A 24,905-nucleotide genomic window follows, 5' to 3' on the forward strand; every position below is an offset into this window, starting at 1 on the left:
TTACTCCCAGCACTCAGGAAACAAAGGCAGGCACGTCTCTGTGAGTTAGAGGCCAGCCTGGTCTAAGTAGTGAGTTCCAAGCCAACCATCACTACACAGTGAGAACTTGTCTCAAAACAAAAAACTAAAAACTTTTCTATCTGTATAAAATACATAAATGACACTCAGGATCATTTTTCTTTAGCATTGAAGGACACAAAATCATCCCCAAGTGATTCACTTTTGTCATATATCATAGGAATTAAGCTAGATTTTTTTTTTTTATTATTGTGGCAATCAAAATTCCTCACCAGCATGGACCAGGCTTTGCATATACTAACTCACTGTTAATCATCAGCGCTGGCACAGCCACAGCCCAGATTCAGAAAACACAACCAAGAAAATATGTCAAAGAGAGCCGGGCGTGGTGGTGCACACCTTTAATCCCAGGACTCGGAAGGCAGAGGCGGGCGGATCGCTGTGAGTTTGAGGCCAGCCTGGTCTACAAAGTGAGTCCAGGACAGCCAAGGCTAACACAGAGTGACCCTGTCTCGAAAAAAAAAAAAATGTCAAAGAAAATCTATGCTACACATGCTATAGCAAGACTATGGAGTGCTAGGGGGAAAGAGGGTATATAAAAGAGTCAGTGAGCCAGAAAGATTGCCACCAAAACCAGTTAACAAGAGACTTCCTGCAGCAACAATGAATGCACGACCACAACAGGATTCAAAGTGCTAAGAGTCTGCCTGTCATCTCTCAAGGATGGAAATTAAATGATATGTTTACAGGATTTTAAGAATCACGGAAAAATTGTATTTTAGCATAAATCCAGAGAGGAGAAGATAATTACCAACTGACATGTGACAGATATCAAATAAGCATCCAGAACTTATAAAGAATGCCTAATGTTCAATTTTAGGCAAGATGACCCATTACAAACATAGAAATGAAAAGCCATGGAAATATATGCTGAGATAACACTTACATTTTACATACAATAGATTCTCAACAAAACCTGACAGTTGGGCATGGTGTCATATACCTATAGTCACAGGTATGAGGAACACTGAGAAAGACAACAAACATAAGGAAGTCTGAAGTCACCAAGCAGTGGTGATACATTCAGATTTTCATAACATTTAGAAGGCTATAAGCTCTTATGGCCATTTTGAAAAATAAGCTTGCATTATCTTAAATATATCATTTGCAGTTCATGTAATACAGAAAGTCTGGCAAAGATAGCCCTTGCATATATATAAATAAAATGTGTACAATGAGCTGAGCATGATGACACGTGCCTTCAGTTCTAGCACTCACACGGCTGAGGCATGAGGATGGCTGCAAGTTTAAGACCAGCCTAGGTTACATAGCAAGACCTTATCTCAAAAAAGCAAACAAAACTTTTCAGTACTGCTGATATAAGTGCACTCATAGTAAGAAATATCAGTGATTGAAACAGCTGCCACCATGTGAGTAGAATAATAAATGGTAGCAAACTCAGAGAGGGATCAGAAAGAGACAAAGTCACATGTGAGGCTTTAATGAAGCATTGCTGTAGGCTCTGGCTGTGTCTAGTGGTAAAGAGGCAGCACTACCCATGTGAAAGTTAGAACTTTAAGTAAGGAGGGAGGAAGGGGCAAGAAAATAAAGACTTGGGCATCCATGTTGAGCATCTAATCGCTTGGGTAATTTCTGTGATATGTTAGAAAGTCACAAGTACTACTAGAAACAAGAAGAGTAAGGAGACCAAGAGTTCCAGAAGCGGAGCACATGCAGGGACAGGAAAAAACATCAAGTAGGGGATAAGACTGATTGAGAAGGTAAGATGTTACCAAAATTTGTACCAAAGAAGTAGACATATGTATACAGATTGAGTATTCCTAATCCTAGAATCCAAAATCCATAAGGCCCCAAAGTTTTTGAGTGCCAAGATATTGTAATGTGGAAAATTCCACGGCTGGCCTTACTGAACAGGTTGCATGCAGTCAAAACATGAGTTCACTAAAAGTACCATAGAAAGACATCCAAAATCTCTGTACTTGGAAGTCAAAGCTGGAGAAAGCCAAGCTCAGTGTCAGCCTGGGCTATATAATGAGGCTGTGCCTTCAAAAATATAAAGGCTCAGTAGCTCAGAGACAGCTTGCCTAGCTTGGGCAAAGCCTTGGGTTGACCCCTATCATCACCTTCAGGTTATGTATATAAAATATCATAGTGGAACTTGGATTGCTATCACAGCACTTGGGAGACTAAGACAAAAATATCATAAGTTTGAAACCAGCCTGGACTATATAGGCTCAAAAAAAGGGGGGGGAGGCAGAATGGAATATAGATCAGTGGTAGAGTGCATTCCTAGCATGCACAGGGCCCTGGGTTAGAGTCTCAGTACTGGAGATAGAGGTGAAGAGAAATACATATTTCATTTTTACAGACTTGGGTCTATATGTTTCCCCCAAGACCAACATACATTACTTTGTATTTGCAACTATTCTGGAGAATTATTTTTAATCTAAAAGTCAAAGTACCTATGCTCCACAAATGTCAGATAATGGAGTATTAAGCCTGTATTTAAAGAAAGAGCTAGCCACTTGAGGGAAAGAAAGAGATCAAGTAACTTCAAGAAAAAATAAGTCAAGATGACTTCATGAATTTAGCTTGAGAAACAGCATGGAACTGCCTTGGCTAATTTGGTAAAGGAGTGTATAGGGAGGGCCAGGACACTAGGTTGAAAGGCTAGTGAACGTTCCAGAAAGGACATCAATCAAGCAGTAGAACATGCCTGCTTGTTTATTTTTCAAGACGTGATTCTAAAATCAGGAAGGTAGCTCATTGGTAACATGCACAAAGCTCTAGGGAGGAGGAGTCTAGAGAAAGTTAAAACGCATGCCAAAGCAAAGCCAGTATTAGTTCAGTGGGGTTTTGTTTGTTTTTAATTAAATTTTATTTTTATTTATATTATTGTCTGTGTATTATGCTTGAGTATGAGCATGCATATGTGCTCACACAAAGGTCAGAGGACAACCTTCAAGGGCCCGTTTGCTTCTGCCAACACAGGCTCCAGGGATCCAACTTGAGTTGTTATGTGTATAGGGCACTTTTACCTGTAAGCCATCTTGCTGAACCAATTCTGAGGTTTTTTTATACCTAACAGAACCAAATGAATTTTAGAGAAGTGAGTTTTATGAAGATGAACACAATAAGAAATAAAACTATGGACACACACACACACACACACACACACACACACACACACACACACACACTGGAGCTAGAAGATACCTCCAATTATATTTTCTGCATTTCTATGCAAAATATGCAGTAAAATTCAGATGAGTACTCTGTTAGTCCCAGAAGGACATATTTGTATTTTGAGGTAGCAGATTTTCTGAGGCTTTCCCAATTGCTTCTCATATTGTTTCCTACTATCTCTTTCTGCTTGCAAGCTACAATGGTGGGGAATTCTTTCAACTACATAAATAAATAAAACAAATTCTGCAGGAAATTGCAACATGGAGAATTCCAAAAAGTTATCCACATGTGGATTTTTATTGGCCCCGATCATGCTTTAGAAGGAAATGACTATAACTTTGCCAAGCTGCTTAGCACAATTATGAAGGCTGGGGCACACTGCTGGAATGACTTGCTGAGAGACTGGACTGATTACATGGTATTTTATTTGCATTGCATTAAATCCAGAGCACTTCTTAGAGCATGCTGAAAACCAAATGTAGAGCCGGTGTACACTGCGTGACATCAGTGGATGTGCTCAGTGTCTAAGAGGTGAAAAACAACCCTAAAGGGTCCTCCTGTTCTTTGGTTTAACAGAAAGGACTAGGGAGCCACAGAGAGTCATTTGTGCAAGGCCCCATGATAGAACTGTGCACAAACCTGCCTTTTGTTTAATATGTGTATGCATAAGTGCATATATGTACACCGGTAGGCATATTCATAGATTGTAGGTGCGCGTGTGTATGTGTCCATGTGAAAAATAGAAGACAACTTCCGTGTCATTCTCATTAACACTGTCAACCATATTAAAGTCATGGTCCCCACTGGCCTGCAGCTTACCAATTAGACTAAACTGGCTGTTCAATCTGCCTTCCAGTCCTGGGACGACAAGCACAAACCACAGAATCCCCAGCATCTTTCCAAGGGCCCTGGGGATCGAACTCAGGCCCTCAGGCTTGCAAGGCAACCACTTTACTGACTGAGTGGTCTTCCCAGCCCAAATCCACTTTTTCTGATGCCCAGATCAATGAGTGTGTCTTTATCAACACGTTGCTGCTTCCATATGTCACATAGACTTAAAAATTGTTTATTTTCAATATCCCTTTGCAGGGCTTTTTCCGAAGAACCATCCGATTGAAGCTTATTTATGATAGGTGTGACCTCAACTGTCGGATCCACAAAAAAAGTAGGAATAAATGTCAGTACTGTCGGTTTCAGAAGTGCCTTGCTGTGGGGATGTCTCACAATGGTAAGTGGATACTGAGAACCATGTCCACATTTTGTTACTCTCATGGCCAATGCTAGGTCCAGGTCAGTAGGCACTAGGAAAATTAATGGAAATGGGTACGATTCTTTTAAAAAAAAAAAAAAAAGACAAGTTTCAAAACCATCCTGATGAGAGCATCTTCATGTAGGCCAGTGACTTTCAGGTTTTAGATAGAACCCTCCATTTGGCAGGGCACCTGCAATGACTGAAAGAAGACTTAAAACTTTGGCAAAGGATCTTTGGAAAACTAACATCTTAACACAAATGTAATGATAATCGTGGTGTTTATGTTGCTTGGAAATCTTTTTTTAAAAATCTATCTAAAAGTAGAATTATGATGACATGTGTTGGGCATTTCTGCCTGCTTTAAGAGAGTGCTGAGTGTCTCTGATGTTCAGAGTATCAGAATTAAGTAGCACACCAGAATTTGGGTTCATGTGCTTTCTTGTCATTCTTTACCATGCAAAGAATAGTACAGCACTACCCTAACTTCAGAGAACACACAGACTTGTAGAAAAAGACACAAATATTTGGAATTCCTACAAAATCTCAATGCTACATATATGTAACAGGATAAAACTTCACATTCTCTAAACCTGTATTTAAATTCAAAGTGTGAAGGTACATTTGTATAGTCCATATGAGATGTTGGGGTTCCATGCCCAGCATTTTTTTTAATGACTTTTTTTTCTTTTTTCTTTTTTTTTTTTTTTTTTTTTTTTTTGGCTTCAGAGAAATAGTAAAGAAGACCCATGTGTTCATGCGCTGTGGCACTCATTCATATTAATCAGAGAAGATCTATGCCTATTAAAAACAAATTATTACCATTTGGTTCTGATTGGTTGGCTAGCCCACAGAACTAATTTTAGCTGTAACTTAGTGTTTGTCAAGTCTTAGTTCATTCTTGTATTTAAATTTTTATGAGTTCAAGAATTAATATATACTAAGGCTATCAAATTAAGTCCAAGTTTTATTTCATTTGATATCCAATTTTTCCCTCCCTTCCTCCCTCCCTGCCTCCCTCCCTCCTTCCTTCCTTCCTTTCTCCTCTTTTCTTTCTCTCATGCAGGAGATCAAAACCAGGGCTTTGTGCATGCTAAGTATGCACTTTACCACTGAGCTACACCCCAGCTCCGATCTTTATTTTCTTTTGCTTTCATCTCTCGAAAAACTGATCTGGTAAGAAGATAACCTTTGAACTTGGTGTTCATCTATGTGGATTCTACTATATCCTTAAAGATTAAATTTGTATCCATCATGAAGATGTTTGTTTCTCACAGTGAGAACCATCAAGATGCTTATCAATGACCAATTGGTTGATACTCTACCCTTTGAAAACAGTAAAAGCTGCAGTTGTCATTATGGGCCAGTTCCTTTAAAGGCAAGAGTGCATTATGAATAGAGCTATCAACAGCACTGGACAGGAAGGGAATCTGGTCCAACTTTCCTCAACATTTGACCACATCTGCTTTGTAACAGTGTACAACTGCAGTCATTGATTGCAAAATAATTTGCTGGTTTAATTCCATCAATTTCCTTTTTATTTCGAACCTCATAAAACATAAGGGCAAGTTTTCAAGCCAAGAGCTTTATTTTAGTTGATGCAATCAAGTTGCAGCAAACGTATTTCATCTTTATGAAGAAATCATTGCATTTGAGGTCATTATCATTAAGATAGTCTAGGAAAGCATGCCAGCACTGCTTTTAATGCTATTTGGGTTTTGCCTATTTTAAAAATTGTCATTTCTCATATTCATATGAGATACAATTTCTAGCACTTACAGACACTGCAACATTGATGTAAAACATATTTCCAGTGGTTTTTAAGCAAGCACACCTCACATGAAATGCATCTCCCATTGCTTAGCATTTGCAAGTAGATAAATAGTATTTAAACTATAGGCTGGGAGTGTAGCTCAGTGCAGAGCTTAGCATGCACAAGACCCCAAAGTCCATTCCTAGCACCCTTCCTCTCAAAAATCTAACCTATGTAATATGGATGGTATAATTTTCTCCACCCAGAAAAGTCAAAGAAAGCTACATGCAGTTGATAATAAAGTAAATCATCGTTTGACTTTATTTAAAAGTTAATGCAGCTCAGCAGTGGTGGCGCACGCCTTTAATCCCAGCACTTGGGGAGGCAGAGGCAGGCAGATCTCTGTGAGTTCCAGGCCAGCTTGGTCTACAAAGTGAGTCCAGGACAGCCAAGGCTACACAGAGAAACCCTGTCTCAGGAAGAGAAAAAAAAAGTACTCGTGGTCCATTTCAACTTTCTGTCATTGAAAGTTGAACCCGATTGTAGTCATATGTGCTTGTAACTCCAGACTCAAGAAGCTGAGGCAGGAGGGTTGCCATGAGTTCTAACCCAGCCTAGGACAGTGTGAGACCCTGTTTTAAAACAAATAAACAAGCAAAAACAAAAAAAAAAAACAACAACAAAAAAACAACTGAACCAAAAAAGTGTTTATTTTTAGCTTAAAGCTTTAGGGGTTCTAATCCATAGTCATTTGGCCCTGTTGCCTGTGGTGAAACAAGTCATACTCGAGGAAGAGCAAAAGAGAAAGAGAAGGGTGGAGGCAGCACAGTCTCCTCTAAAGAAATATCTTCCTACCTCTGAAAGGTTCCACCCCCTCCCCAGAGCAGGCACACTTGAACACTTGGGTCTTGGACCCAAATGGCAACATATAGCTGAAGGTTCTCAGGTAGCACTTCCAGGTCTGCCGTGCCACAGAGGGGTGCGGTAAAAGAACCTTTAGAATCCTTCTTGCTGGAGACTAGGTTGTTTCTCAAATGCCCATCACTAGCGCAGACTAGGAAAAAAAAAAAAACAACAACACTAAAGGTTTTCCTGTGAATAACCGAGGAAAGCACGTGTTCCGATTACTTTGATCATTTAGTAACCCGTCATTGTTTCTAGTCCCACAGATTGCTTAGGTGTCTTCTACATCACTGAGCACAATCAGTTTGACTCCCGGTCTGAACTGCCTTTAGAGGAAAGCTCAAAATGGAAGTGCTAGCATGTTTAAAAGCCTAGCTAGGGAACCCAGAGGGGCACATAACTTGTGGGATGACCACTGTCTGTCTGGGAAGGGGTTTGGTTGCTTCTTCAGTCAAACAAGTACCTCCACATATTTCTTTACCTTTTAAAACTATAATTTCTGTTGGAAAGACCTGCTATCACCTCCCCAGTATTTACCATGCTTAAAAAAATATATAGTGTTTTTAGTAGAAAACAAAACATTTAGTTATAAAGCATTTTGAAGCGTGAATATTTCATACTCACAGCTACTTTTTGCATATAAATGAAATAACTAGGTTTAGGGCAAATGCATTTAGGAAAAACCTAAAGTAGAAAGAATTAGCTTGTGCTACTAATGAGTCATTCAGTCAAGTTTTCCCTATGACATCGAAATTTGATAATTATGTCTTTTTGTATGTTTAAAAGTTAGTAAAAGCTTTTTTGATCAGGATGTCTTATGATACAAATGATGTAGGGGTTTTCCTTTTATTGAAGATAAAAAGCTGAAAACTTTAAAAATAGTTTCTCTGGTTTCATAAAAATCTGAAGGGAAAAAAATGGTTTCACAATTTTTTGTGCCACTCAGCATTGTCTGTGGTAGTTGTCCTAATGACTGGCAAACAGTAGCCCTAGTATATAACATGAAAGCCTAAATGACTAATTTAAGCTTTATTACTTTTTTTAAAAAATCTTTACTGTACTTTAGATCTGAAATAATCCGAAAGCCCCCATGTTGAAGGCTTGTTCAGTGCCTGGTACTCTTGGGTGGTAGGACCAAGTTAGGTCACTATGGTGCGCCCTTGAAGATGTGAGGCCCTGGCCCCATTCTGCCTCCTTTTGCTTCCTGGCCACCATGAGGTGAACAGGCCTTTTCTGACACATATTATATCACTGCAAGGGAAAAAAAAAAAAGACTAATCAGCTATTATCATGTTTATGGGTTGAAAAAAAAATAAGTGAGGACAGTCCTAATACACAAAGCCCCTCTGTTATTGACTCTGACTCTGTGGTATTTGTGATTTTTCCAGGGGCCCTGCCTCTTCTCCCATTCTTTTCCCTTTTCCACTTAGTCTTCAAGAAAATTGTGTCTTGCTGTTCCTGAAAGTGGTCTCTGTGCTTACAAACATGGTTGCCTCTGGATCCTGTCTCTCTGTTCCCTATCAGAATCCTACCTGACATTCAAGGTCCTGGTCATATGTTTTCCCTAAAGACTTTCCTGATTCCTTGTGCTTGCTCTTCTAAGTGGTTTGTGCCTTCCCAGTATACCATGTTCACTGAGACAGACAGACAGACACAGAGAAAGAGAGAGACAGACAGACAGACACAGAGAAAGAGAGAGACAGACAGACAGACAGACAGACAGACAGACACACAGGGAGGAAAAGAGAAAGTAATATTGTTTATTGTAATAGTCATGCCAGTAGCATATCTATCTTATGTGATTTACATGCAACAAACATGTACAAATGGAAAACCTGACCAGAAGACATATCTTTACTGTTAAACGCCTGCTGTGACTGCAAATTCATCTCATAAAAATTGAAAGGAAAAAAAATTTTTTGTAGAAACATTTTTATATTCCAATTATTCTTCTTTTTTGCTTGATTTATTATGTTGAAAATCCATTTTTATGTGCATTTGTAATTAAGTAGCATCTGCCTTTAATACATCCACAATTCACTAAGTATTTTGAAAACATGTCAATTTGCTAGGTTTTAGCATGATAGTCAGATCCAAAAAACAAGATACTTAATTATCTCACATGCCAAAAGTTTATTGTTCAACAATATCAATGCTAAGTATAAAGTATTATATTTTAATATGGTAATTATATCATGTTATGCTTTTAAAGAGATTAGTGAGCTTCTCTCAGACTTCTTCAGGTCTTCCTGGAAAGACCTACCAATTTTCATGATTTGTTTTGAAACTGAGATACATTCCTATAAGTGATACTTTTTTCTCTTTTGGTGCCAGAGATCAAACCTGCTCAGCACATGTTCTACCACTGGACTAAACAACTTGCCCTCTGTAGGGGACGACCCTAAATATAAAATTTAAAGTTGTTGCCTGTGACAAGTGCTACAACAGGCTGAATTTGCCTCTGTGTGTGTGTGTGTGTGTGTGTGTGTGTGTGTGTGTGTGTGTGTGTCTGTGTCTGTGTGTGTAAAGCCTCAAATATGGAACAAAGATGGCTTTTAAAAAGAAAGCAACATATATTCCCAAGTACTGTAGTACAGTGTGGTTAGAGCTTTGTAGTGTTTTAGAGCTAAACATAGAGAGAAGAAGAAATCTTGAGACCACTTCCTAGTCCCTCCCTCTTCTGCAGATAAAGCAATTGGGGATGACAGATGTTACATAGTTTCCTGTAAACCATATAGCTGGTTTATCACAGAGAAGAAGTCAGAACGCTGACTCCCTGATGACAGTGATGGCAGGGATGATTCTACTGCCTTCCAAGAGGCCAAACATTCTCTCTCTCAGGTACTCAGAGTAGTAACTCAGAGAACATTTTCCTTCTGTCTTTGGAAATTAATCATCACTGGTAGAAGATAAGAATATAATATATATTCATATATATTCTTAATATACATTTTTTTCTTGGTCCCCAATATATAATTCCATGTTTGCTTCTAAGCTTTAACTTTAGCCTTCTAGGAAACAACTGTCCAACTTCCCTGACCTCCTCTACTCAAAGGGTAGGAACTGGGCTAGTAATTTAGTTCCCTGATAGAACACTTGCCTAGCATGTACCAAGCCCTGGGGTTTCATCCTTAGCACAGCTTAAAAATAAATTTTTAAAAATTACTTAGCTAAAAGTTAGGAGACCAACAGATAAGCTAGATATTGAGGCTTGTTCTTTATCTTCCAGGGAAAGCAGTGGCCGCCAGTTTGACCTATAACCTACAGAAAGAAAGCCCCAGAACCACTTCATCCCCAACATTAAAAGCCGTGTTTAGGAAGCATGGCCTATAATGTCAGCACTATAACCTACAGAAAGAAAGCCCCCACACCACTTCATCCCCAACATTAAAAGCTGTGTTTAGGAAGCATGGCCTATAATGTCAGCACCTAGAAGGTAGAAACAGGAAGATCAGGTGTTCAAGGTCATTCTCAGCTACTTAGCAAGTTCAAGGCTAGCCTAAGATTCAAGAATCTCCATCTTGTACAAAGAAACAAATAAAATGTTTCTCTACTTCAGATATGTTTTGAACAGATTTAGTTCTACCAAACAAGACCTGTCTCCTTCCTTTGCTAAGCCCCTGATGTGTAGAAATGCTAAATCCACTTATGAGACAATTTTTGTCTAGCTTGTAACAGAATTACTTGGCAATACAATTTATTCATGATATTTAGCCATTTTTGAAAATTCTACTTATGAAAATATGAATTTGTTTAGATTCTAGTAGAATAACAGTACCTTAAGGCATCCTAGTTAAAGTGATTTTTTAAAAGATTTTGGCTATTTTTGTTAGGTGACAAAAAGAAGAACCATCAGTGTAATAAGTGGCTTGTTTGTTTTTCCAGACAGGGTTTCTCTGTGCAACAAAGCCCTCACTGTCCTGGGCCAGGTTGGCCTCAAACTCATAGAGATGCCCTGTCTCTGCCTCCAGAGTGCTGAGGCTAAAGGCGTGTACCACCACGCCCGCATGTAACTTTCTTTAACTCTTTAATTAGCTGTTGTGGTTGCTCGCTAGAAAAAATAAAATCATTTTTAGGCATGTTAGTGTCCATGTATGTTTTTGGTTCTGTGTGTGTGTGTGTGTGTGTGTGTGTGTAAATTGGGCTTTCAAGACAGGGTTTCTCTGTGTAACCTTGGTTGTCCTGGGTTCACTTTATAGACCAGGCTGGCTTCGAACTCACAGTGATCCTCCTGCCTCTGCCTCCCGAGTGCTGGGATTAAAGACGTGCACCACTATGCCTGGCTTAAAATGTTAATCATAGGAGGGGCTAGAGAGATGGCTCGGTGATTAAGAGCACTGATGGCTCTTGCAGAAGCCCCAGATTTGATCCCCAACCCCTACATGTTGGTGTATAACTCCAGTTCCAAGGGATCCTATGCCCTCTTCTGGCCTCATAGGCATTTCACACACATGGTACAAAGATATATATAAAAGCAAAATACTTATGCACATTAGAAAAACAAATAAATATTTTCCTTTCAGTTTAACCAGAAGGCCAATGAGATAGCTCAGCAGGTAAAGGAGCTGGCCACCAAGCCTGACAACCTAGTTCCATCCCTCGGGCTCACACAGTGGAAGGAGAGAGCCAACTCCCACAAACTGTCCTCTGACCTCCCATACAGGCAACATGCATACATATATACACACCAGATAAATGGTTTTTTAATTAACCAGAGCTTAGGACAGTGTCTAACATGAGAGTCACTTAATAACTATTCGTCAGGTAAAGAGACAGTGTGGGGTGGTCTGTGGAACAGTAGATGATTCTAGCTATATATCTCACTATAGGATAGCTCTGGTTCTTTTCCAAATTTTATTTCACAAATTCTGTGGGTGTTTTGTTTTTCATTTTTCTTTTGTTTTATTATTTGTCATGCTAGGGAGCAGAGCCAAGTCTTCATCACAGGTGTTAGCAAAGCACTCTACCTCTGATCCATATGCCCAGCCCACAATTTCTTTACTTTTATGTGTCATAAATCTCAATTCCTCTCCTGTAAACTTCCCAGTGTACATTTTGACTCATCTTCTACCTATTTTAAACTTGATTATTTTTTAATTGAATATTTCACACATTCATCGTATGTATTGTGTGACACTCAGGAGCAAAGACAAAACCAATATTCATATAGCTTCTGTTCTAGCAGAATAACTAATGTAAATGCATTAGAAATGTTGTAATAACATAACACACTACTAATGTGTGCATACAAGAATGCTTAGCATTTAGGAAGTTTTTTTCAAGCTCCAAGTTGAATTGATATGACATGATATGACATGATTACATATACATATATATTTCTATTAGGGATATAGGGATGGCTTAGTAGAATGTTCCATGGGATAGAGAACTTTAGAATGTCCCCAAGTGGTCCTAACATGCTCTCTCCCCTTTTCCTCCAATTTGCTCAAAGGACAACAAAGCATATGATTAGTTTTGGGTGAAAGAGGTGATGGTTAAGAATGGCTTTTCAGAGGACTATGAAAGGATCTTCTACATGGTTGTTAAATTGTTATTTTGCATATATTAATTAATTGGTATAATTGCGGCACTTTCATATATGCATATCATATTGACCCCCTTACCTTTCCTTGTCCCTTTCCTCTTCCAAACTAGTTAGCCACCTTCTGCTTTCATGTTGTTGTTGTTATCATCTTTCCTCTTCCTCCTCTTCCTCTCTCTCTCTCTCTCTCTCTCTCTCTCTCTCTCTCGACCTAATGAGCTTACTTGGGATAACATAGAGAAGTATGTGTGAGAGGTTATTTACAGGAGCTCAGGCAACTTACCAGTAGCTACACAACTGAAGAAAATGTCTCTTTCCCCTCCCGCAACCATCAACTACCTGTAGATCCTCAGGAGGCACGGAGCCTTGCTTAGTGTTCTCCATTTCACGATGAGCACACATCTTATTTACTTTATTTCAAAATGTTCTACAAGTATTTAAATATGCTAAGTGCTGAGTGCAATGGACAGGACTCCTGTCTTCATGGAGGCTGTAGACCAAGGGGAGAAAGGAAAACATAGTCGGCCGCTGTGGCCAGAGCTATAAAAAAGAAGAGAGTAGTGTCAAGGTCATAGACTGAGGGAGCCCAGCGGATCTGGGGACCAGGTGAGAGGGCCCCTCAGTAAGCTCACATTCTCTATCACAGTACAGCACAACTGGAAGAGAATAATGAAGAAGGAGGCTGAAATTTTGATTTTAAAAAATGGCAATTATTTAAATATTTCTGTGTGAAGGGGTCATGTGCAAAAGTTATATTATCAGTTATAAAGCATAGGGCCAACTAAGATGCATTTACACATTTGAGACTTGAGGGTACAATTTAGTCTTTAAAACAAAATTCAGCTGGGCATGGTAGTAACCTGTAATACACCACTAGGAAGGCTGGTGTTTCAAATTCTAGCCCACTTTGTGCTATGCCACAAGACCTAGTCTCAAAAATATAAAATACAATAAAAATGATGAGCTGAGTTGTGTCTCAGTGGTAGAACATGAGTTCAGTGTGTACAAGGCCCAATACACAATCCTCAGCACCAAAGATTAAGTAAATAAAATCACTAAGCAGATGGAACTGTTCCCATATACCTTGTCTATGGTAGACATGCTACCTTAGTCTGAGAACACTGGCTGCTTTTGCAGAGGACCTGCGTTTGATTGCTAGCACCTGCATAACACTTAACATTTGTCTGTAACTCCAGTTCCTGGGGCTACAATGCCCTCTGCGGGCCTTCTCAGACACCATGATACACAGATGCAGGCAAATTCACACACACACACACACACACACACACCAATTTTTATAAAAATGTTTAAACATCTCAAAAAAACATAAAAAGAACCATAAGTTTGTTGTTTCTCATAGTCAGCAACATTGATCAAGTGCCACCAGTGCTACAGACATAAGCGAATGTGACATAATCTTTGCCCACAAGGAGCCTATCATCTAAGTAAAAGGGCCCATCATGTTGAGTGTCACATAGAATGGTGCACGAGGTACTACTGGGTACAAAAGCCAGATGCTTTACTATGGGAAAGTAGTGTTCAAAGAATGCCCCTAAAGGGAGCTGTCCAAACCTGATGGCCTGAGTTACACATAGCAGAAGGAGAAAACCCTCCACACAAGCAGTGTGGTATACACACACACACACACACACACACACACACACACACACACACACACACACACACTAAATAAGTAGATGTATTTTTTATTTTAAATTTTAATTTTTTTGTTTTTCCTGCATCTATGTATGTGTACCACATATATGCCTGATACCCAAAAAAGAAAGTGTCACGTCCACCAGAACTTGAGTTATAGATACTGGTGAGCCACCAAATGAGTGCTGAGAATCAAGCCAAGTCCTCTCAAGAACAAGTGCTCTTAACCACTAAGCCAACTCTCCAACACCCCCATTTTAAATTTAATTTAATGTTTTTTATAATTTTTTTAAACAACAACAAAGAGTGACCCCAACGAAGCCTTACTCAAAGTGACGTTTTACAAAAAAATATCAGAGGGGAAGCAGGAAATTTTATTTGAGTTGAAAATCTTCCAATAGATTATTAGTTTTACTTTCTGGGAATGGGATACAGGCCTTGCACATGCCAGGCAAGTATTCTGTCCTCAAATGGCACCCCAGCTCACACAGATTAATTCCAATTTAGACCTTACTAGTCTCTCTTAAATCTTTCCTTTGCATTCCTACTTCCTCACCCCTTGAGAAGCCAACGATAAAGGTATTGTCTTTTCTGACAGCCTCATTAAGGGATAATTCTGCAGAGTTAGGGGTTAGAACAACTTCCATCCATTCGGTGTCCAAGTTCCCCGGTCTCATAGATGAAATAAAGCACCATCCTCTCTTTACAACAGGAACAAATAGCTCATCCAAACTGCCTGAGAACAGAGTCTGTGTTCACACCACTGTAACTTCTCTGTAACTTCTTAATACATAAAATATGAACGCGCTCCCACCGTACCTTCTGTGAAGTGCAGAGGTTACCAAGATAAATCAGACAGTGTCCCTGACACTGACATGGCTCTGCAGAGGGATTAGAGGCAAAGTCACAATTATAGTACAGTGTGAACATGTCAATCATTGACATTCTCAGGGTTGGTGAAGTGCTGGGAAGAAATAGCTGTACTTGAAAACCTTACAAAGAAGGTGACTTTGCATTGGATCTTAAGGGATGGATAGTTTTCTCTCAATTATTTCATGTTCAAATGAATATATATTCCTGTTTGTTGAATAGATCCTTCCAGTTTCCTAACAGGATCGTATGCTGCATTTTTAAATTGAAGAAGTAAATAATTTAATTTTCATTTGTCTGTGCCACTGTTGTGAAATAAAAACATGAGCAAAGCGGTAGAGGGAAAGCAGAAGCGCTGGGTGGAGAGAGGAGGGGCCCGTACACTGTGGGAACCAAGGCTAGGAAGAGCACAACACAGAACCATCCCATCGTAATGATCCAATGATTCACCCTGTCGTTCCTCTTCCTCTGCAGCCATCAGGTTTGGGCGGATGCCACAGGCCGAGAAGGAGAAGCTGTTGGCGGAGATCTCCAGTGATATCGACCAGCTGAACCCAGAGTCTGCTGATCTCCGGGCCCTGGCAAAGCATTTGTATGACTCATACATAAAGTCCTTCCCGCTGACCAAAGCCAAGGCGAGGGCGATCTTGACAGGAAAGACAACAGACAAATCAGTTAGTTCTCTTCTGCTTTCTTCATCGTGGGGTCGGGGGGGTGGGGGGGGGGGCTGCGGGTTGTTTCCTTTGACTGAATGATTTGCCTCGGTACGAATGCATATGCAGAGTATAGTTCAGCTGTGGGCTGTTAAAACCTTGTAGCAGGCCTGGTCCAAAACACAGGAAATGTCTTCAAATAGGATAAGTAAACATTGTTCTGAAAAAGGAGTATGTCCTCCAAGCTGTAGTTTTTAAAAGGGAGAAAGAAAGAAAAAAGAAAAGAAAAAGAAAAAACTTTGAGAGTAATGCAAGAACTAATAGATCATCTCAACACTCATGAATGAATGTGAAGCCCTCTGGTCGCAACATGATGTCTCAGCAGCCATTGTGGAAAGGAGTTGGGTCCCACTTTTACTTTCAAATTTTCCAGAGTCATTCATCCCCAAATCAAAGTGGGCTCAAAAGTGCACCCATGACATACTCCCTTACAATAGTACCCAGCTTTATTCCCGGGGAAACTGGAGGCTCTACCCTTTTATCGCATACATGAATTCCACTTTCTGCAAGGATCTACGTTGCCTATGCTACTCCATAGCATAGGCAATATTTATTTTATTTTTTATAAAATAAAATATTTATTTTATTATTTAGTTAGTTAGCTAGTTTGGCATGTAGATATTGGATTGAATCCAAGGCTTCAAGCGTGCTAGGGACCTGTGTGCTAGAGCTAAGCTACAACCCCCAAGCCTTAAAAGGAGTAAGTGTCTAGAGGTTCCTTGAGTGACAGTGTTTAGAAAATTCATAATAGGTGAAAATTACTGTTGAATCCAGTTTTCTAGGAAGCAGAAAGTTCCCAAAGTGGAGCTAAAAAGCTGCATCAAATTACATTACAAAGAAACCTAGATGCTGCTTCCCAGCAGGGTCTGGTCTGGCTGTGATGACTACAGACTGTCCCTAGGCAGTCAGAGCTGCAGGTCCCATGCAGAGGGCCTGGATCCAGCTCTCGAAAGCCCTGTGTATGCTCGTTTACTCTCAGTGGCCAGGGGATCCAGGCAACCATTAGGTGGATACATGTAACTTGATGCACATTCAGATTTTGCAAAGGTGCGGGGGGGGGGGGGGGGGGGGGCGGGGGGGGGAGACATTATTTCCCAATGTATTTTGATGACTATCTCAGACTATCTCAGGTTATTTCTTTCTTTTTTGGTTAAATGACTTGGAGTGGAGTCAGTTAACAGCTTGAGAAAAGCCCACTTTTGCGCCAGTAAGAACAATTGAGTTTCTCCCTGCGGGAGGGCTGATTGATACCTTCACAGGGATACATAGGGCCTGGGCACTGCAGTTCCAAAATATTTCACACATTCTTTACATTCCAGCCACAGGGCCATCTGAAGGCTGCTATTGTTTATTATTGCCTTCATCCAAGAAGGGGCTGAAGTGGAGGAGGGGCAGCACATAGAAAGCTGAAGGTCCGAGCATTCTCTCAGCATTGCTGTTCCCAGGACCACAGAACATACTATAGTGGAGTCCGTCCACTAAGAACAGAAATCAGCCATGGCAAAAGAAACGCAAGTGAAGACGTGTGCGCAGCTAATCTGATTACAGAGAATAAGCTTACTTCACAGGTAGAAAAGTAAAGGAAGACTGCAGAGCCACGTGGCTAAAAAGAGTTAACGCTTGAAGGCAAATTACAACCCGTTTGCCAGAAGCAGGTGCGGGAACAGGGCTGGAGCCTGGGATCCACAGAATTAGGTCCTAGGGAGGAGGTTACTGAAAGGTCCTGTAGCAGCTGGATCAGTTTTACCTACAGCCACTCATCTTGCAGGCTCTGGGTTCTTACTGCCTTACCTCCAGTGCACACCTCAAATCCACACTGGAAATCCTGTGTGTAGGGGGGAGGCGAGGAGAGAGAGAGAGAGCGCCCACCTCAATAGGCAAGAATTTAAATGTATAGAATGGGTGGCCAACGTACTCCTATCTTTGTTCTGAAAAACACAGAGCCCAAACCACTAGAAATCACTTGGAAACCTCATCCCAACTTTCTTTTTGGCTCTAAGTCATTGAGTTAAAAATAAGATAATTGGAGGACCTTTGTGAAACAAATAGCTATTAAGCTATTTTAAGGAGGGGGCTACAAAAGCTTGATTATAGACTTCTCAAGTTCAGAGGCCTAGGGTTGTCATTTTTCCCTAACATACATAGGCTTGTGCTTTCCCCATAATAGTTACTCAGACTATTTGTTTAATTGAATTAAAGACTCTTGCTTATGCCCTTTGAAATTATGGACTTTCAACAGAGGGCTTTTCACTAGCCCAATATTTGTTCATCAAACTAGACATCATTAGCAATTGGATAGTGACAGAATTGCCTTCAGTTAGGGTCTAGAAAAAGAAAAAGAGGCCCAGGAAAATATAAACAGCCCGTTCACTGATTATGCAGAACTAAAATCAAATTGTTTGGCGCTGTTTTCTCCTTATCTGGTAAAAATCAAATTGAGCACCAATGGAAAGAAATAGTTCAGTAGAGAACATGGAAGAGAAACCCAAAATGTGATTTGCAGTGAGATTTGCTCTTTATCAGCATGGTCCTATTATTCATTTGATAGCATCTATCTCAGGGGTGTTATGTTATCTCTTGGCCAGGACTGTGGAAGCTAAGATTTGCATTGATAGGGAAAGTTTTGCTGAAGTGTGGCCTCTCGAGATGGTGGGGGATGTGAGAAGGTGGCTGAGGCCATGAGGAGAGCAGCTTAGGTCTCATTATACACCCAGCTTGCCGCTGATGTCATCAGCATCAGTTAGGCCAAGCCTGGGGGAGGCTGCTCAGTGTAGTGGATGACCAATTACCCAGAACCCTCGCAAGAGGAAATGATCAGACTGAAGGGGCCATTCTTTAAGTTTATCTCACTACTCAATTTAACCATAGCCTGCTAGGAACCCACCAGCTGCTGCCCTCTCAGCCTTTGCCTCCAGGCCAGCAGAGGCCACTCCTCCTCCTCAGCCACACTTCCTTCTTCTATATCTCACTCCCTGGAGCTACTCACACCTTTCAAAACAGATAAATTAAGTGTTCCTGCTCTCTTCCTGTCAACTTTAACATCATATCTTTGGGATAAGATAAAAATAATTTTCATTATCTTGCCTCCAAGACTTACAGACTAGGTATTCCAGTCTCCTGTTGGGGAAATGTGGGCTACAGCGTCACTAAAGAAATCTTAGGAGCAGTAGGCCGTTTTGATACCCTCATCTAGGGTGGAAGCCATTCGCCCTACCACCTGCTTCAGTAGTTTGCTTTATCCACAGCCCTTGCTGAAGAAATCCCACTGGCTTCTGAAACCCACAAGTATGCTGGAACTAGAGCTCTCCCTCCTTGAAGGCAGTTTGATAGCTGACTGGACTTTGGAAGTTCAGGATGTTTGACTATCATGCTGGTACAGTGGTCACATGATCCCATGTTTGTTGATGAAAATAAACAGAGTGGTTTTCAAAAACCATTCTCAGCGCCATGGCTTGTCGTAAAGCAATAAATAGAAAAACCCTAGGTATGCCTGCCAGCTATTCACTCCATATCTGAGAGTGATGTCTGCTGAAGTCCTGGCTGCATTCTCTCTACAAATAAGAAATAAAACTTTTTATTTGTACTGTGTTGGACTTTGGGTCCCAAGGCATCATGTTGTTTAAGGTAGGCACATGTAAAGTCGCTGTTCTTACAACAACTGGGGTAAACTGCCATTGGAAAAGTGATCATTCTAAATAGTATATGAAATACAAAACCACTGAATCATAAAGCCTACGCAGAACTGTAAACTGCTATGGAAACATTTCTGTGCCCATTTACATTTATGCTTTCTAAAAATATACAGAGGCCACCCCATCATACTGACTCAAATGATGGGAAAGATATCTTCTTAAATCTTACAGATAAACAAAACGTAGTCGTTCCCTTCATCTTTGAAAGAGCCTGAATGAGCTGGAATCTTCTCCCATGAGGAGAAACATACTGAGGGAGCCCTCAGAGAAAGACTTAGGAACCCCGTAGGAATAAAGCAGAAAACAGTACTGAGTAAGCTCCAGGGCTGATGAAATAAAGCTCCTGGCATTGTTGATCCACATATCAATAGTAATAAAGCAAATTACTTTATAACCAGAGTCATCAGTAATGGCTAATGATATGACAGATCTGAACTAACATTCCAGGTTTGGATGTGTAACTCAGTGGTAGAACATTTGGCAACATATACAAGGTTCTGAATGTCATTCCCAGTACCAAACAGTAACAATAATAGTCAAAATAGTTAAAGAAGAAAGCACTTTGGCTTCTTTACTTATTTTTATTTTATTTATTATTTATTTGTTAGTTGTTGGACTGGGTTAGCCAGTAACTCTGTTTATCTACTGAGTAACTGGCTGAAATTGGGCAGTTTATTTAAGAGCTGTGGTTATGCACTGGTTCATCTGAATGTGAATAATTCTTAATAAGTTTTCATTTGTTGGTCTTAAATCACTAAACTACATGAGGACACAGAATTATGACTGACAATCTTTCTAACTTAACTTCTATCATGGAGAGCAGTTGACTCTGGGAAGTATCATTCAAAAGGCACTGCCTGAGGACCCCAGCACAGAAGAACTTAAGTTTAAAACCCCTAGTTCTTTCCATAAAAGCAGTTTTATTGAAAAGGGTTTAAAGCCATGGAAAAACCATGGAGAAAGAATTAGAAGAGAGACAGTCTGGAGGATGTACCGGTCTAGTTAGGGTTTGCTTTGGAGAACAATTTAACTTTGTAGAGATCTCAGCTTTCAGTCTCATCATAGTCAGAGAGTAATGGTGTGTGCTTTCAGAAGAGCCTTTGCGTCCTGTGGATCCCATGGTTTTCACTGAGCAAAACTGAAACATGGGAGCAAAAACAGAAAGGAAGTTGAGGAAACCAATGTGCTTCAGGGTTAGCATTTATTAACTGTAGTTCCTAGAGGACAAGACGTGTGCCTAACACTATGAAAGCCAAGAAACACAAGAACACACAAATAAAATGTAAAAGATAGGCCCTGAGAATGTAGTGTTCTTCTTTGAAAAACCTAAATATCTGGAAAGGCCCATGAAATGAAGCCCATATTTTCCCAAACCAGGTTTTTGTTGCTGTTTCGGTTTGATCTGGAAAACCGGGTCTCCTGTAGCCCATGCCAGAACCGTGGCCACCGGAGAGCAATTTTGTTTCCATCATTTGCATATTTTTCTTAGACTGTGTATGCATTTTGGGGCCCTAAAAACAAAATCTAGATGGGCCCCTGAGCATATCCTGTTGTAGTTTTCTTCCCTGCTAAGTAAGGATGCCTACCTAGCCATCTGGTGCCATTTCTGAAGGCAAACATATTGTAAGCTAGAAATAGACAATCACTGAGTCAAATTTTGTAGACAACGTGACTCCTCCTGCAAATGGCGTGTCATCAGAAGAAGCTATACAAATCCAAAGCACTAGGGCTCACTTAGCTTTGTACAAAAAGAGACATACAGTTTCTTTTATGGGGAATCCTGTTCCAAAGGAAGGCTGTTAGTGACTCGATCCTCAGTAAGCAAGCAAGCCATGACTTTCTCAGCAGGTTTGAGGATGAGGAAGTCTCAGTGGAATATGAAAGTGATGCCTTTGTGGACACTTTGCAGTATGAGGGCTGCTAAGCTGGCAGCCTGGGAACCCTTCTTACAGATTGGCTGACCCACACAGAAGCAGGATGAATTTATGCAGAGTCAAAAACAAACAAAACATCCAGCATAATACAATATAACTAGGAGCAACAACAAAACCTCCACTGGTGTTCATTTGCATGTCAATACTCAGTTCTCTCTGCCAGCTCCCCACTTTTTTCAGAAATTCAGAAGTGGCCGAAGGGATTTAAAAAAAAAAAAAAAAAAAAAAAAAGCAAAACTGTACTGGTTTGGCATGATGGTAGGGGTGCTGCCTCTTTTCTCTGTCCTTGAGTATTTACTGCCAGGATATCCTGACCAACACTGATTGCCAAGGGGTTAAAGTCACATTGTTGTTAAATCAGGAGAGAAAATTAGCAGGGTTTGGTGCCCTATGTTCAGCTATCCCAGAGCTTCAAAAACAGGAACCTGGAGCTCTACATGAGGGGCAGGGGAAGTCAAGGAGAGTCACAAGGGTGATGGGCCAGGGCAGAGTTCCAGATAAATCGCTTACTTGGAGGTGAAAGAATCTGATGCTTATGCTCTGTGCCAAGAACCCACATGACTAAGCAGAAGCTCACCCAAAAGCTGAAGGGGCATATCTGGGTACAGTCTTCCCAGGCATGAAGACATAGCTTACTGTCTTGGCTCTATGCTTGTACTTTCCATCCTGGGGATGGAACTCAGAGCCTTGAGCATCCCGGGAAGTATGTAGTGGGAGCCATACGCTTGGCTGAGGCAATGGTTTTTCAGTCATGTTATCAACCAGCATGTTTGGTTAACCTACTTTCTCTGTTGTCCACACTCATATTCTCACGCAAGTAAAGAAAGTCAGGGGGCTACAGATGTGGCATGCTTGGAAGCCCCAAAAACATGCTTAATCCCCCAGCAAAGCATTAACTAGGTGTGGCAGTGCATGCCTGTGTAATCCCAGCACTTGGGAGGCAGAGGTAGGAGGATCAGAAGTTCAAGATCATCCTCTGGTACATATCAAGTGTAAGGCCATCCTCCGTATATGAGACCTTGTCTAAACGTGTTTAAGTCGTTCACATTTTGTTAATATAAACTATAATACTAGAGTACCAGTAGAGGAGGAGGGGGCAGGGGGAAGGAAAACATTTCTTATAGGTTCTGTAAAATTATCTTCATCTGTTCAAATTTTTCTCAAAGTCAGACCCTGACTGTTGGTAATTAGACAACAATGTAGTCACCTGTGAAGGTCCTGATGACAATGGGAAAACAGGCTACATGTCACCATCCCCACCACCACCACCCTCACCGACAGAACTCAAGCCCCCTAAGCCACCTGTGCCCCTTCTCCCGCATGCGCTAGATAATTTATAAAGGGAACTCTTCTCTCTTCTACTTCTAGCTCTACCTCCTTGCCCCCCCTCTCTCCCCCCTCCCCATGTGTGTCTCTGTATCCCCTTATTAAACCTCTTAGGTGGATCTGTTGCATGGTGTGATTCCATACCTCTGTACAGTTCTGCCATTCATCTCTAACCTCCGCTGCACACTTCTAACGCTGAGCTTCAGGGAGAACACAGAACATTTTAATTGCTATAATTGGCTGTGCCTCTCTTTATCCTCTTCCTATGAATGATGCCAATTGTGAAGACTTGGGGCGAGCTGAAGCACGATCTCTGAGAAACAATGAGCATGATTTGCTCCCAATTGTCTTGAAGAACCAAAGGCAGCAAGCAAGCTGCCTCTGAGTCCTTGGGCCTCTCCTCTCTGAAGGGTGATGAGCGCTATGGTTGAAGTGAATGGAGGGCAGCCATGCTTCTAGAGCAACCCAGCTCTGAAGCATTTGTACAATGTGTGCATTTGGAAATCTACTCAGAGTTTAAGAGATCTCAGTGTGGAACAGGCTGTTGAACTTGGTGAAAATCAGGGACTCTGATCTGCAAGAGTCCATAAGTAAATCTCTGGCCAGTACATCTTGAAGCTGGCTACCCTTGCCACTTATGCAACCCCCACCTGCCATTTAAGGAAGTTCTCAGAACCTCCGCTCAAAAGAAATTGCTTGTAGTACCTCAGGGGGTTTGTGATCAGGCATCACCTATATCAAACACTACACACACACACACACACAAACACACACACACGAAATACAATAGAATCTCCTCTTAAAAAGAAACTCCCCCAACAGTGGAGTTGCATGCTTTTAATCCCAACACTCAGGAGGCAGAGGCAGGCAGATCTCTGAATTTGAGGCCAGCTTGATCTACTGAGCAAGTTCCAGGACACAGAGAACCCCTGTCTCAAAAAATAAAAACAAAACAACAACAACTTTGGAAGGATAAATGACTTTCCCTAAGTCATGTACTTGTTATCCAGCTGCCACACAACAGCTGACAAGGCTCACAACCATCTGCAACCCAAGTTCCAGGGGATCTGACGTACTGTTCTGACCTATACAAGCACTAGACACACATATGGTACACTTACATGCATACACGTCAACACGCATACACAGAAGATAAAATAAATAAGTCTTTGGGGAAGTTAACCATAGAAGCAAACCCAGGACCCAGATAGCCAGTTTTATTCCAATGCTCGGCTATATAATTATTTAATAAGACTGAGGTTAGCTCTTTCTAGGGTTCAGTGCATGTAATAAGTGTAAAACAAGCCGGGCGTGGTGGCACACGCCTTTAATCCCAGCACTGGGGAGGCAGAGGCAGGCGGATCGCTGTGAGTTCAAGGACAGCCTGGTCTACAAAGTGAGTCCAGGATGGCCAAGGCTACACAGAGAAACTCTGTCTCGAAAAAAAAAGTGTAAAACATTCCTTCTTCCCAGCTCATCAGCCTTGAGAATTTCACAATGACCATAGTCTTTGGCTAGTTCTATACAAAAAAAAGGGGGGAGGGGTGGGGGGAATAGAGTGTCATGACAAACATGAATTGCTTGTCTGTTGCAAACATGAGCAATTGATACATACACTTTATTTGCTGATCCTTAAGAACAGGTATATTAAATGTAAGTCAGAGATGAGGCTACAGCTCAGTATAGAATATTTGCTTACCAAACATGTGGCTCTGCGGTACGGTCTTCAAAACTACAAAAATAAAAAGCTTAAAACCGTTTTTATTTTACCACTTTTTGCAGTATTTTACCCACAGGCCTACTATGGCTGATTTTGCTAAAACAGATGGCTTCCAGAGCATTTAAAAAAAAAAAAAAAAAGACATTTTCTTGGCTCAATATTTTTTTAATCTGCTTTGAGTGATTTTTTTTATAGTGAAATATATTTTATACGCACACTGTGTTTCCTTTGTGGTCTAAGTGAGTTTAATCTAAAGCTGCAAGATTAGTTTATGTTCAAGTGGGTCCTTTCAATTATAATTTGCTTTGGTTTTTTTTTGTTT

At 40.7% G+C, this 24,905-nt stretch overlaps 1 protein-coding gene across 6 annotated transcripts in view; it reads left to right on the plus strand.

Moving 5' to 3' along the window:
• Positions 1-24,905, plus strand: part of Pparg (peroxisome proliferator activated receptor gamma) — a 126,666-nt gene that overhangs the window by 84,971 nt on the left and 16,790 nt on the right. For all 6 annotated transcript variants that reach the window (XM_051155117.1, XM_051155115.1, XM_051155116.1 and 3 more), the window contains 2 exons: positions 4,315-4,453; positions 15,673-15,872. In XM_051155117.1, the coding sequence (XP_051011074.1) occupies positions 4,315-4,453; positions 15,673-15,872 (339 nt within the window). The remainder of the gene's footprint in view (positions 1-4,314; positions 4,454-15,672; positions 15,873-24,905) is intronic.

This window comes from Acomys russatus, chromosome 13 (genome assembly GCF_903995435.1).
Source record: "Acomys russatus chromosome 13, mAcoRus1.1, whole genome shotgun sequence".
NCBI classification, from domain to species: Eukaryota; Metazoa; Chordata; class Mammalia; order Rodentia; family Muridae; genus Acomys; species Acomys russatus.